The 14,892-nt window shown below is 41.8% G+C and overlaps 1 protein-coding gene across 1 annotated transcript in view; it reads right to left on the bottom strand.

The window, feature by feature from the left end:
• HYDIN (HYDIN axonemal central pair apparatus protein) overlaps window positions 1-14,892 on the bottom strand; it is a 348,507-nt gene that overhangs the window by 53,212 nt on the left and 280,403 nt on the right. Inside the window, 7 exon segments of the mRNA XM_043899028.1 lie at window positions 6,802-6,901; window positions 8,427-8,625; window positions 9,251-9,423; window positions 9,528-9,687; window positions 12,423-12,542; window positions 13,378-13,560; window positions 13,791-14,011. Of these exon segments, the coding sequence (XP_043754963.1) occupies window positions 6,802-6,901; window positions 8,427-8,625; window positions 9,251-9,423; window positions 9,528-9,687; window positions 12,423-12,542; window positions 13,378-13,560; window positions 13,791-14,011 (1,156 nt within the window).

Raw genomic sequence — 14,892 nt, 5'->3', positions numbered from 1 at the left:
AGAGACCGGCAAACAGAAGCCAAATAAACAAAGGGAACCGCCTCAGAAGGGACTGGTGCAACAGATTAAAATCCCTCTAGAAAACACCGACTACACCGGAAGAGGCCTGTAGATATCGAGAAGTGTAAGCTGGAACGAGGAGCTATCTGAAACTGAGCCGAACCCACACTGACCGCAACAGCTCCAGAGAAACTCCTAGATATAATTTTACTTTTTTCTCTCTTTTTTTTTTTTTGTTTTATTTATTTATTTTTTTATTATTTTTTCTTTTTTATTTTTTCTATTTTCCTTTAAAATCCCCTATTACTCCCCCATTACTCCTTAACTTTCATTTCCATAGATTTTTATGATTTTTTTAATTAGGGAAAAAAAATTTTTTTTTCTTTCTTTTTTTCTTTTTCTTTCTTTTTATCTTCTTTTTTTTCTTTCCTTTTTCTCTTCTATTTTCTATTTTTCTTTTTCTCTTATTTCTTTTAAAGTCCTCTAGTACTCCTCTACTACTCCTTAATTTTCATTTTCAATACACTATAACCTTACAAAAAAAAAAAAGAAGAAGAGAAGCCCTATTTTTAAACCAAAGATTATTCTCTCCCAATCTTGACTCTCTGTTTTCTACCTCAGAACACCTCTATTTCCTCCTTTCCCCTTCTCTTCCCAATCCAATTCTGTGAATCTTTGTAGGTGACTGGGCTACGGAGAACACTCTGGGAACAGAGAGCTGCGTAGATCTGTCTCTCTCCTCTTGAGTCCCCCTTTTTCTCCTCCTCCTCATCTCTATCTCCCTCCTCCCTCTCCTCTTCTTCATGTAACTCTGTGAACCTCTCTGGGTGTCACTAATGGGGGAGAATCTTTTCGCCATTAACCTAGAAGTTTTCTTATCAGTGCTGTATAGTTGGAGAAGTCCTGAGACTACAGGAAGAATAAAACTGAAATCCAGAGGCAGGAGACTTAAGCCCAAAACCTGAGAACACCAGAAAACTCCTGACTACATGGAACTTTAAGTAATAGGTGACTGTCCAAAAGCCTCCATACCTACACTGAAACCAACCACCAGCCAAGAGCCAATAAGTTTTAGAGCAAGACATACCACGCAAATTCTCCAGCAACGCAGGAACATAGCCGTGAACGTCAACACACAGGCTGCCCAAGGACACACCTAATACATAGACCCATCTCAAAACTCATTACTGGGCACGCCATTGCTCTCCAAAGAGAAGAAATCAAGTTCCACGCACCAGTACACTGACGCAAGCTTCCCTAACCAGGAAACCTTGACAAGCCAATCGTCTAACCCCACCCACGGGGTAAATCCTCCACAATAAAAAGGAACCACAGACCTCCAGAATACAGAAAGCCCACTCCAGACACAGCAATCTAAACAAGATGAAAAGGCAAAGAAATACCCAACAGGTAAAGGAACATGAAAAATGCCCACCAAGTCAAACAAAAGAGGAGGAGATAAGGAATCTACCTGAAAAAGAATTTAGAATAATGATAATAAAAATGATCCAAAATCTTGAAAACAAAATGGAGTTACAGATAAATAGCCTGGAGACAAAGATTGAAAAGATACAAGAAATGTTTAATAAAGACCTAGAAGAAATAAAAAAGAGTCAATTAAAAATGAATAATGCAATGAATGAGATCAAAAACACTTTGGAGGGAACCAAGAGTAGAATAACGGAGGCAGAAGATAGGATAAGTGAGATAGAAGATAAAATGGTGGAAATAAATGAAGCAGAGAGGAAAAAAGAAAAAAGGATCAAAAGAAATGAGGACAACCTCAGGGACCTCTGGGACAATGTGAAACGCCCCAACATTCGAATCATAGGAGTTCCAGAAGAAGAAGACAAAAAGAAAGGCCATGAGAAAATACTCGAGGAGATAATAGCTGAAAACTTCCCTAAAATGGGGAAGGAAATAACCACCCAAGTCCAAGAAGCCCAGAGAGTCCCAAACAGGATAAACCCAAGGCGAAACACCCCAAGACACATATAATCAAATTAACAAAGATCAAAGACAAAGAACAAATATTAAAAGCAACAAGGGAGAAACAACAAATAACACACAAAGGGATCCCCATAAGGATAACAGCTGATCTATCAATAGAAACCCTCCAGGCCAGAAGGGAATGGCAGGACGTACTTCAAGTAATGAAAGAGAATAACCTACAACCTAGATTACTGTATCCAGCAAGGATCTCATTCAGATATGAAGGAGAATTCAAAAGCTTTACAGATAAGCAAAAGCTGAGAGAATTCAGCACCACCAAACCAGCTCTTCAACAAATGCTAAAGGATCTTCTCTAGACAGGAAATGCAGAAAGGTTGTATAAACATGAACCCAAAACAACAAAGTAAATGGCAACGGGACCATACCTATCAATAATTACCCTAAATGTAAATGGGTTGAATGCCCCAACCAAAAGAAAAAGATTGGCTGAATGGATACAAAAACAAGACCCCTATATATGCTGTCTACAAGAGACCCACCTCAAAGCAAGAGACACATACAGACTAAAAGTGAAGGGCTGGAAAAAAATATTTCATGCAAACGGAGACCAAAAGAAAGCAGGAGTCGCAATACTCATATCAGATAAAATAGACTTTCAAATAAAGGAAGTGAAAAGAGACAAAGAAGGACACTATATAATGATCAAAGGATCAATCCAAGAAGAAGATATAACAATTATAAATATATATGCACCCAACATAGGAGCACCGCAATATGTACGGCAAACACTAACGAGTATGAAAGAGGAAATTAATAGTAACACAATAATAGTGGGAGACTTTAATACCCCACTCACAACTATGGATAGATCAACTAAACAGAAAATTAACAAGGAAACACAAACCTTAAATGACACAATGGACCAGCTAGACCTAATTGATATCTATAGGACATTTCACCCCAAAACAATCAACTTCACCTTTTTCTCAAGTGCACACGGAACCTTCTCCAGAATAGATCACATCCTGGGCCATAAATCTGGTCTTGGAAAATTCAAAAAAATTGAAATCATTCCAGTCATCTTTTCTGACCACAGTGCAGTAAGATTAGATCTCAATTACAGGAAAAAAATTGTTAAAAATTCAAACATATGGAGGCTAAATGACACGCTTCTGAATAACCAACAAATCATAGAAGAAATCAAAAAAGAAATCAAAATATGTATAGAAATGAATGAAAATGAAAACACAACAACCCAAAACCTATGGGACACTGTAAAAGCAGTGCTAAGGGGAAGGTTCATAGCATTACAGGCTTACATCAAGAAACAAGAAAAAAACCAAATAAATAACCTAACTCTACACCTAAAGCAACTAGAGAAGGAAGAAATGAAGAACCCCAGGGTTAGCAGAAGGAAAGAAATCTTAAAAATCAGGGCAGAAATAAATGCAAAAGAAACTAAAGAGACCATAGCAAAAATCAACAAAACTAAAAGCTGGTTTTTTGAAAAAATAAACAAAATTGACAAGCCATTAGCAAGACTCATTAAGAAACAAAGAGAGAAGAACCAAATTAACAAAATTAGAAATGAAAATGGAGAGATCACAACAGACAACACTGAAATACAAAGGATCATAAGAGACTACTACCAGCAGCTCTATGCCAATAAAATGGACAACTTGGATGAAATGGACAAATTCTTAGAAAAGTATAACTTTCCAAAACTGAACCAGGAAGAAATAGAAGATCTTAACAGACCCATCACAAGCAAGGAAATCGAAACTGTAATCAAAAATCTTCCAGCAAACAAAAGCCCAGGACCAGATGGCTTCACAGCTGAATTCTACCAAAAATTTAGAGAAGAGCTAACACCTATCTTACTCAAACTCTTCCAGAAAATTGCAGATGAAGGTAAGCTTCCAAACTCATTCTATGAGGCCACCATCACCCTAATTCCAAAACCAGACAAAGATGCCACAAAAAAAGAAAACTACAGGCCAATATCACTGATGAACATAGATGCAAAAATCCTTAACAAAATTCTAGCAAACAGAATCCAACAACATATTAAAAAAATCATACACCATGACCAAGTGGGCTTTATCCCAGGAATGCAAGGATTCTTTAATATCCGCAAATCAATCAATGTAATACACCACATTAACAAATTGAAAGATAAAAATCATATGATTATCTCAATAGATGCAGAGAAAGCCTTTGACAAAATTCAACACTCATTTATGATTAAAACTCTCCAAAAAGCAGGAATAGAAGGAACATACCTCAACATAATAAAAGCTATATATGACAAACTCACAGCAAGCATCACCCTCAATGGTGAAAAATTGAAAGCATTTCCCCTGAAATCAGGAACAAGACAAGGGTGCCCAGTCTCACCACTACTATTCAACATAGTGTTGGAAGTTTTGGCCACAGCAATCAGAGCAGAAAAAGAAGTAAAAGGAATCCAGATAGGAAAAGAAGAAGTGAAACTCTCACTGTTTGCAGATGACATGATCCTCTACATAGAAAACCCTAAAGACTCTACCAGAAAATTACTAGAGCTAATCAATGAATATAGTAAAGTTGCAGGATATAAAATTAACACACAGAAATCCCTTGCATTCCTATATACTAACAATGAAAAAACAGAAAGAGAAATTAAAGAAACAATACCATTCACCATTGCAACAAAAAGAATAAAATACTTAGGAGTATATCTACCTAAAGAAACAAAAGACCTATACATAGAAAACTATAAAACACTAATGAAAGAAATCAAAGAGGACACAAACAGATGGAGAAACATACCGTGTTCATGGATTGGAAGAATCAATATTGTCAAAATGGCTATTCTACCTAAAGCAATCTATAGATTCAATGCAATCCCTATCAAGTTACCAACGGTATTTTTCACAGAACTAGACCAAAGAATTTCACAATTTGTATGGAAATACAAAAAACCTCGAATAGCCAAAGTAATCTTGAGAAAGAAGAATGGAACTGGAGGAATCAACCTGCCTGACTTCAGACTCTACTACAAAGCCACAGTCATCAAGACAGTATGGTACTGGCACAAAGACAGAAATATAGATCAATGGAACAGAATAGAAAGCCCAGAGATAAATCCACGGACCTATGGACACCTTATCTTTGATAAAGGAGGCAAGGATACACAATGGAAAAAAGACAACCTCTTTAACAAGTGGTGCGGGGAAAACTGGTCAACCACTTGTAAAAGAATGAAACTAGAACACTTTCTAACACCATACACAAAAATAAACTCAAAATGGATTAAAGATCTAAATGTAAGACCAGAAACTATAAAACTCCTAGAGGAGAACATAGGCAAAACACTCTCCGACATGATTCACAGCAGGATCCTCTCTGAGCCACCTCCCAGAATATTGGAAATAAAAGCAAAACTAAACAAATGGGACCTAATGAAACTTAAAAGCTTTTGCACTACAAAGGAAACTATAAGTAAGGTGAAAAGACAGCCCTCAGATTGGGAGAAAATAATAGCAAATGAAGAAACAGACAAAGGATTAATCTCAAAAATATACAAGCAACTCCTGTAGCTCAATTTCAGAAAAATAAATGACCCAATCAATAAATGGGCCAAAGAACTAAACAGACATTTCTCCAAAGAAGACATACAGATGGCTAACAAACACATGAAAAGATGCTCAACATCACTCATTATTAGAGAAATGCAAATCAAAACCACAATGAGGTACCATTACTCGCCAGTCAGGATGGCTGCTATCCAAAAGTCTACAAGCAATAAATGCTGGAGAGGGTGTGGAGAAAAGGGAACCCTCTTACACTGTTGGTGGGAATGCAAACTAGTACAGCTGCTATGGAAAACAGTGTGGAGATTTCTTAAAAAACTGGAAATAGAACTGCCATATGACCCAGCAATCCCACTTTTGGGCATACACACTGAGGAAACCAGATCTGAAAGAGACACGTGCACCCCAATGTTCATCGCAGCACTGTTTATACTAGCCAGGACATGGAAGCAACCTAGATGCCCATCAGCAGATGAATGGATAAGGAAGCTGTGGTACATATACACCATGGAATATTACTCAGCCGTTAAAAAGAATTCATTTGAATCAGTCCTAATGAGATGGATGAAACTGGAGCCCCTTATACAGAGTGAAGTAAGCCAGAAAGATAAAGAACATTACAGCATACTAACACATATATATGGAATTTAGAAAGATGGTAACGATAACCCTATATGCAAAACGGAAAAAGAGACACAGAAATACAGAACAGACTTTTGAACTCTGTGGGAGAATGTGAGGGTGGGATATTTCAAAAGAACAGCATGTATACTATTTATGGTGAAACAGATCACCAGCCCAGGTGGGATGCATGAGACAAGTGCTCGGGCCTGGTGCACTGGGAAGACCCAGAGGAATCGGGTGGAGAGGGAGGTGGGAGGGGGGATCAGGATGGGGAATACGTGTAAATCTATGGCTGATTCATATCAATGTATGACCAATAGATAAATAAATAAATAAATAAAAAAGGAAAAAAAAATAAAGTAGGGCTGTTAAATATTAACAAAAAAAAAAAAAAAAAAGAACTCACTCTCCAATGACTGCTCAGAAAAGGACTCTTCGAATTTAAAATTTTGACCACCCCATTATTGTCTCCAGTTGGAGAGATTAAAATTTGTACCAACACTGCTAACATCACTTGAGTTTGCCTGCTCACCATTTACTTCAATTCCACCTTTCTCTCCAATAATCACTGGTCTTTCTCTACACAGGAAACACACTGCCCTAAAAGATGTGACCTCTAAATACCCTTTCTTTGGAGGAGTCAACAGACCTTTGGGGAAGGTGATGTCTAAGGCAACGTCATAGGACTCCGCAAAGATCAGGATGTTTTCAATCTGAACAACACCAACGAGGTTGTCTGCGTCTAAAACCTGTCAGGGTAAGAGACATTCTTTAGTGAGGGCAAGACCCTCAGGGTTCTTGGGAGTCTGAAACTAAAGAACCTGCAGGAGGGGATCATGTAGAAGGGGCTGTGGTAAGAAACATTTTTGCAATGTATTTAGTTTTTGTTTACTGAGCATTTGTGTAGGCTGAGTGTTCTTTGTAATATCCTTTGGGGGAGGGCTGGTGTAGGCAGTCAATAAAAGGATGAGGAAGAGGGACTACATTTTCCATCTTGTCTACTCACTGGGTTTCAATAATCTGTATCACTGGCACTACCTTACTGAAGTTTGGATTGTGAGTTCACACGGTAGGAAAGCCTTCTTTGAACTTTTAAGTCAAATAAACCTGAAGAGCATTTTTCTGAGAGTTGAAATGAAAAACTTTTATATTCTAAATTGCTTTAACTCATTTTATAAATCTGAACTGCTTTGTTCTTTATTTCTGATTCAACCCATGATAAAAGTGCCAGGTTTTTCATATAAAATGAGTGCTTAATGTCTCTCCTCTGGAAATTTCAGATTTAAAACAATGAACGCCACTACTGTTAGAGCTGGAAAAGTTAAAAAAATAAATAAAAGCAAGACTCCTAGCCTCCAGCTGATTTCTGTCCCCTCTATTGTCCCTGATGGCGGTACCTCTCCTGATTGCTGTCCCTCTGTGGTCATCTCTGATGGTGGTTCCTCCCTCACTGTCCTGAGCGATATCTGAACTGGTGTCAATCTTTAGCTGGATCTGATTGTTGACTCTTGAGACTGATGATGGGGCAGTAAAGGGTCTGTGTTTCAAGGGGAAGAGCCACTGGGCAGTGGGTGTGGCTCTCTGTATCTGCCTGGAGACCACCTGCCTCTCTGCTGAAGCCCCAAGCTGGAAAGCTAAGTGGCCAGCTCCCCACAGCTGGTGCCTTATTAAGGTGCCAGGGAGGAAATCTGTAGCTGTCACCAAACTCAAGTTTTAACTCAGAGTTTCCATCTTTCCTTTCATCAAGCATTCTGCCAATGTTTCACAGTACAAATTGGATTGCTTGAGTTTACCTTCTTTCTTGTGATGCTCAGCCTCTGACAGAGATGACAAGAAGGGCTGGCAGCAGGAGGGGATGGTAAGACAAAGAACTTGGGTTGTCAGATCCAGAATGTATATAGTTCTTCTCTATTGATAGAGACCAAGTACCCAGAGTACCTATTTCCTTTGCTACTCTACTGGATGGCAGGGGAAGTGGGGGGGGGGATTAAATTTTGTAATTGGGGAAAATAAGGACAACTTTATTTGATAAAGTTCACCAGAGTGCTTTTCAGAGTGACCAAAAAGCAAGGCATTTCCTCGTGTGGATGTTGAAGGAGTATAACCTGGGAAGAGAAGCAGAGCAGGACGTTGTGGGTTGTCAGACATAGATTAGATGGGCGCATGTAACATGGAGAATTGCCTTGGTGTGTCTGTGAGTTGGTAGTGTGGGTGTCAGTGAACCCAGTGTGTACACATCTTGGTGACCAGGTCTGAAGACATAGGAAGCCTCACCTCCAGCCGGATTGCCTTCTTGACGTTGACAGGTTTGGAGGGCAAGAAGTGCACCTGAAGGCTATACTCAGACTTGGGGGCTATGGTCCCCTGCATGGCGGACACGGCAAAGTCTTCGCCCAGGTGCTCCAGGCTGGTGATCCTCCAGGCCAGGGGCAGGAGTGTGATGTTGCGGAGAAGAACTGCCTTGGAGTCTTTTCTGCAGAGACCAAAGGAAATTCTGTCCGTTTCAAACAATTTTGATTTATTACGGCCAGTCAGAAAAAACACTTCCGGTTATTTCAATTCATACCAATTTATTACTATTTATTGCAGGGAACAGGGCCTATCTGTGATGATCAGGAAATGCAGGATACATGAATCAATATACTTCCCCAGCTGCCTCAGAAATAAACATTCTCTATTTAGAATAATACAATTTCCATGAATGATTGTGTAAGTTCTAGGTCTGGTCTAGTGTTTTCTGCTTGTCCTCTAAATTTCTAGAGCCAAGATTCTTAACCTTTTAGGGTAATGGACTGAAAATCTGAAAAAAGCTAGCCCTTCTGAAAAAAAACACAAACATGCACACACTTTGGCAGTTGATCTTAGAGAAGTCCTTAAACAGCCTGCAGTCCATTCACTGAACCCAAGCTGACAACCTGTGAACTCAGAGGGTTACCACCCATCCCGATTCGCACAGGACCAGAAGTCTCCCAGGATGGAGGACTTTCAACACCAAAACCAGGCAGGTCCCAAGCAGATCAGGATGAGTTGGTCACTTTAGAACTAAATGTTCTTTAAATTTCATTCATCCTAGTCCTGGACTCATCTAGAACTCTGACCTGTGCAGCAAGAGCCGGTCAAAATGCAATTGCCTGGGATCCAGCTCCAGTTCTGGGCGGACACCCTGGCAGCTTAACTTGAAGACAGCTGGCTCGGGGTTCTCCTTGATGCAGCAGACAATGCTGTCTTCAAAGACACCGACTGCAGTAGGGTAGGCCCATACATTCAGCAGCTAGTGGGAGAGTCAAAACAAAGAACATTTAAATCCAGGATGCCAAGGCCTCAAAATTCAAAGGAAAGCCTTGCCCTGGTAGACTTGTTTCCGCGTGACTGTACCTGCTTCTCATTGGGTTTCAGAATCATGTTGATGGGCTCCAGGAAGTAGGTGTTTGCTTTGATGTCATTCTGAAAACAGAAGAATGCCTCCACGACCATTGGGGAGCTGTTCAGGATTGTCAGTGTCTCCATGTTGCCTGGGAACAAAGAGGACTTGTACCTGGAAGTGAACAAAAATTCGGGATGTGGATGTGAGGACTGGCTGAGAATTCAGGTGGAAAAGCAGACTGTGAGATGCAAGGCAATTTCAAAGGATAAAGTGGCTACACAGAGGCAGTGGCATGAAGGCTACAAACACAAACCTCATGGTGAAGACTTGCAGCTGTGACCTGACTACTCCCCCACAAACCCACCCCAAACCTTGGTCTCATCTTTTTAAGATGGGATGATAAAAACTCTTAGGATTTCAAGTATCAAATGAAATATCAAGAGTACATTGATATCAAGAGTATCAAATGAAATAGAGCACCTAATGCTCTGAGGACAGCTGCAGATAACAAATGCCCAATAAAGGGCAGTTGTTACTACAGCAAAGATTTCTAGCTGAGAAATCTGTAGCTCTATCCTTCCCAGTGCTTATGCGTCCAAGAGAGATGATCGTTTGAGTAACCTGTTATTTCATATCTTAGAGAAGACCTCATTTACCACCTTCTCCTACACTCGCACAGGATGCTACTGTTTCGACATAGATGCATTTGACACTGCTCACTGCTCAGGGCTGTTTCTGTTCCCTGGTACCTTAGGGAGAGACCCTCCGAGTGGAGCACTGTAAGCACCGGAAACTGCCCAGTTAATGGCACCAAGCAGAAAAGCAGCCAGAGAAGGCACAGCGAACATCAACAGACACACACATCGCTGGAGGTTATAGCACAGGTCAGGAAAGCACGGCACCACTGTGCCCACAAACAGTCTGAAGAGCTCTCTGGACAGTCTACAATGGAGGAAGGAAGGAGAAGGCATGGCAGAGATTAAATCCGAGAGACAGAGCTTTCTCTGTGTAACTGCCAGAGAGGTGGTGGCCTTCACATCTCACTGTTAATTATCACCACCAAGCACTTTGCTAAAAGTTACATGTGTACTCTCTAGTTCGGTCTTTCCAAAACTGTGCTGTAGGTGCTATTATTTTCCCGTTCTGCAGATGAGGACGTTGAGGCTCAGCAAGACTTAAAAGACAAATGATACTTTTTTAGGGACCACTGTAATTGCCCTCTTGGATCATTGCTGTCTGGCCTAATACCCTGGTTAATTCCAGTGCTGCTCTGAACACAGGCCTCTCTGAACCGGCCATCATTTCCCTGAATCCTACCTCTGGCTGCTGATGATCTATATCACACCCATCAACCTTACTCCCACCCCTTCTCTTGTCTAAGCCTTTCTACTGGGTCTTAAGGATCCTCTCCATCAACAGTCAACTCTCTTCAACTTCACTTTCTAGTCCATTATCTTAGGAAATAAACAAGAGGTTATGAAGGGAATGGATAACTAACTTGGCTCATTAGTTTCACCAAGTAAGCATAGAAATAATCATTCGCCACTTATCACAATAAATGCTAGATGGAATTAAAACATGATTGAGATCCTGGTTCTGTTTTTGGTCTCACCTTCTTGCCTATATAATAAGCAACTTATATATGACTAAAAACAAAAAAACTTGTATCACTAAATATTAATGACCATTGACCTTAGCTGGGCCCCCAGTTCTGCCAGATAATCTTAATCTATTTCTCTAATATTCACCCTCTCCTACTTTGCACAAAACCTGTTTCATACCTTCTCCATTTTCCCAACATTTTAAACTTCCTTCAACTTGCCTCACTGTTAGGGATGACCTCACATCATTCACTATGGAGAAAATAGTTGCATGGGAACCTCACCATTCCAGTCAAATCTGTGACCCTACCTGCACCTGAAGCCATCTCACCTTCCTCCGATGTGATGATATGGTCCTTCGTCCTGGCAAAGTCAGCATCTCCACCTCTTGTGTTGTTTCAGGGAGCTGCACCACTCACTGCCCTGACTTTCTCTGGAAACTCTAGCTTCTTCCTCCCTACTTCCCCCCTTGACATCTAAACATCATAAGAACAACAGTGAACGAACAGCCTTCCCCGCACTCCAGGTCTCTCTCCTGTCCTCAGCTGCCTCCATATCCCTTTACAGTCAAGCTTCTCCAAAGAACCACCTCCACACTCTGTCTCTATTCTCTCACCTCCCACTCACTCCTCAATTCACTTTACTTGGATTTCATCCTCAGAAATCCCGAGAGGGTCCTATGACTTCCGTGTTGTTAAGCCCCATGGACGTTGATGTCATCACCTTTCCACTCTCCCTGCCACAATCAACATGGATGGCCAGGCCCTCTTCTCATGGCTCCAGGACACCATGCTCTACCGGTTTCCACCAGTAGCCCCTGCCCTCTTATCTCTTGTCAGTGGTGGAATTCTTTAGGGCTTCATCCACAGTCCTTCTCGCCTTACTGTGTATTCTCATTTAGGTGATCTCATCAGACCCATGGCATTTTTTTTTGTCTTGAAACAGACTTTCCTCTGAGAACCAAAACCGTATAGACTATGCCCTGCTTTCTGTGGCTTCTAGCTGTATCTCGCGAGCATCTCAAACTGAACACATCCTCAGGTAAACTCTACATCCTACCCTTCCCCTACCCAAACTAGGTCTTCCTCCAGGCCACCCCATCCGGGAAAACAGCATCCTCAGTCACTTGAGAGCTTAGCAGAAACTTGGGGCACAAGAACCCACTTCTGATCTCTGGTGCAGGGCTACCTGAGGCAATGTCAGTAAGAGCTGGGTCTACTATTAATACATAGGAACCCCGGCTCGTACTCTTCATGGGTCCAACCCAGGGGTCTGAAATCTGCTTTGAAATAGTGGAACACTTACTTATCTCTTGATTTCCCACAAAGCAGTGGCCCGAAGTGAAACCTCTCCAAGCTCACAATATACTTCTTAAAGATGACCTCATTTGCCTTCATGTCCATCTTCTGCTGAGGGAATACCACCCTGAACACAGAGAAGGAAGAGGAGAGGAGGCGTGTCTGAATGCCTCCACATGATGTATACATGAACCCAACATTCCCTGTTCAGCAAAGGGTCCAGGAGTCTGGAGACAGAACAACTCTTAATTTGAGGACATTTCTGGAATGACTCTTAATTTGAGGACACTTATGGAACCAACCCTGAGGGAAGACAGTACAGTTTGAACCTGAGAAAAAAATATTCCCAGGAGTGTCTTTCATAATGGGGCTGATGATGAAACTGAGCTGGACTTCCTGTTCTAGTGTGCCTAGCTAGAAAAAGCCCTGAGAAACCAACCCTAAGGAAGCCTAGTTCTGGTGGATCTTAACCAGCTTCTGAGCTCCCTGTCCGATGTGGCCCCTTGGTGAGAATTGCAAAAAAACTCTTCTTGGTGTACAAGCTATAAAAAGTCCCCTGGCTTACTCAAGCCAGGGGCCTTTATGTGGTGCATAAGGGGCTCAGTGTTTGGTACTCAGGAAAAAAATCTGCCTGTGGAGATACATACATATACTGAGGTTACAGGATAAAAGTCCTACAGCAAATATAAAATGTTTACATTTGCTTAATAGTTAAATAAACTAACTTGCCACAGGAAGATATCCCCTTGCCCTTCACATCTGCCAGCATTCTATTTCAGCTACATGGTACCGTGTCATTTCTGTGACTCAATCAATGCCCATGGCTCTGGAGCCCAGTACAAGAGGGCCTGGGATGCTGCCCTGGTTCCACATTTCTATTAAGACACACCTCGTTCAAAGTTCCATGCGGGAAAACAAAAATGTATCTGCCAATCTTTTCTTTAAGGACAAAATACACTTACTTTGGGTCCTGGCAAATGTATGGGTAAGTGCAGACACCTCGGCAGTAAAGCTGGTACTGGCGGTGAGTTCCAAGGATCTCAAAGTTAAATGTTTGGTCAAAGATCCCAAGATCGTTCGAAGAGAAGTGCACGCGCAATGTCACCTCACCGTTGGCAGGCACAATCCACCGGAAATGATTCAGCCTGAAAATGACCACACAGGCTTTTACTGTTAGGATGCTTCCTCTGGGCCAAGAGAAGCCAGGACTGTTGCCTGGGAGAAGTCCGATCCTGCTGCGGTTAGGCATGGCGGTCCTTGACCGCCACAGAGGTCCGTAACAGTCAGGACAACCCGGTTCCCATCTGAGGCTGTGACAGCCACACCCTCATTTGGAGCTTCAGCCTTCCCCTCCCTAGCTGGCTCCAAGGCCCACCTGGTGAATTTCTCCTGGGAATGCTGCCCAGATAAGTTGTTTTGCTCTATGTCTGATAGCGGAGCAACAGTTCCGGAAGTTCCTGCAGAAAGGCCCTTCCTGTTGAAGGCCATTCGACGTTTCTCCTTCTGAGTCTCACGCAGCTGATCTGTTTTTTCTTTCTCTTTTTCTTTCGTTTTCTGTTTGCTCCCTTTAGATGAGGTGGTTTGCTCCTCCTGGGTCTTAAATTGAAAATGAGCACAGGGTCTTAAACAATCATCCTACGATCACAGAAGCAGGAGACAGGAATGCCCATGACATTGCCTGTGGTTTGGGGTGACCTCGCCGCCGGCGGTCTGGGGTGACCTCACCAGGTTCAAGATGCTGGTGACTGCTGAGAATGGCAGGGCCCAGACTATGACACCACTGTAGGAGAGAAGTGTGGAGAGGAGTCTAGGTCTTTCCCTGGCACCCCATTCCCTGAAAGGAGGCCAAAGCTCCAGAGAAAGCTTGAAGCTGGTCTGCAGTGGGTTCCCATACTGTATTTTGTTGTTGTGTTTCTTTAGTAATTTTTTAAATCTAGATTTCTAATTTCTTCCCAATCACACTGATTTTTTTCATAGACCAAATCTGTATCATGACAGAATATTCCATAGTCTGTAAATCTTTTGACTGTTCTCAGAGTATCACTTAAAACTTAACTTATTTCCTGTATTTCATGTAAGCTGAAAAAAAGATTTAAAAACTCGATTAGATTCAGAGAGGATGCTGTGCACACCATACTTGGTCACAGTGGGAGACAAATGATGTCAGGCAGACTCACGATTATAGATGCAAAGGGTGTCTGTGTGGCTGCAGTGATGCTCGCAGATCTTGGCCATGGCAAAGCGGACTTCCCTCTCTGCAGCCAGCCAGCCACCCGTGGGACGATGCTCTGGCTCAGAGCGAGTGTCCTGTTCTCCAACAAACCAGCACTCTAGGAATCCCCTGGCACTCCTTAATCAAGTACGTCATTGGGGATATCAGAATGGTGCCTTTCTAATTCTACCATTCTTTCTATAATTTCAGCTGTCATTCTCCTAGAAAGAAGAGCTTTCCTTCATGTACTGGAGATGAGCTTGAG

Source organism: Cervus elaphus, chromosome 4 (assembly GCF_910594005.1).
Source record: "Cervus elaphus chromosome 4, mCerEla1.1, whole genome shotgun sequence".
Classification (NCBI taxonomy): Eukaryota; Metazoa; Chordata; class Mammalia; order Artiodactyla; family Cervidae; genus Cervus; species Cervus elaphus.
This window is presented reverse-complemented; position numbering and strand designations above follow the sequence as displayed.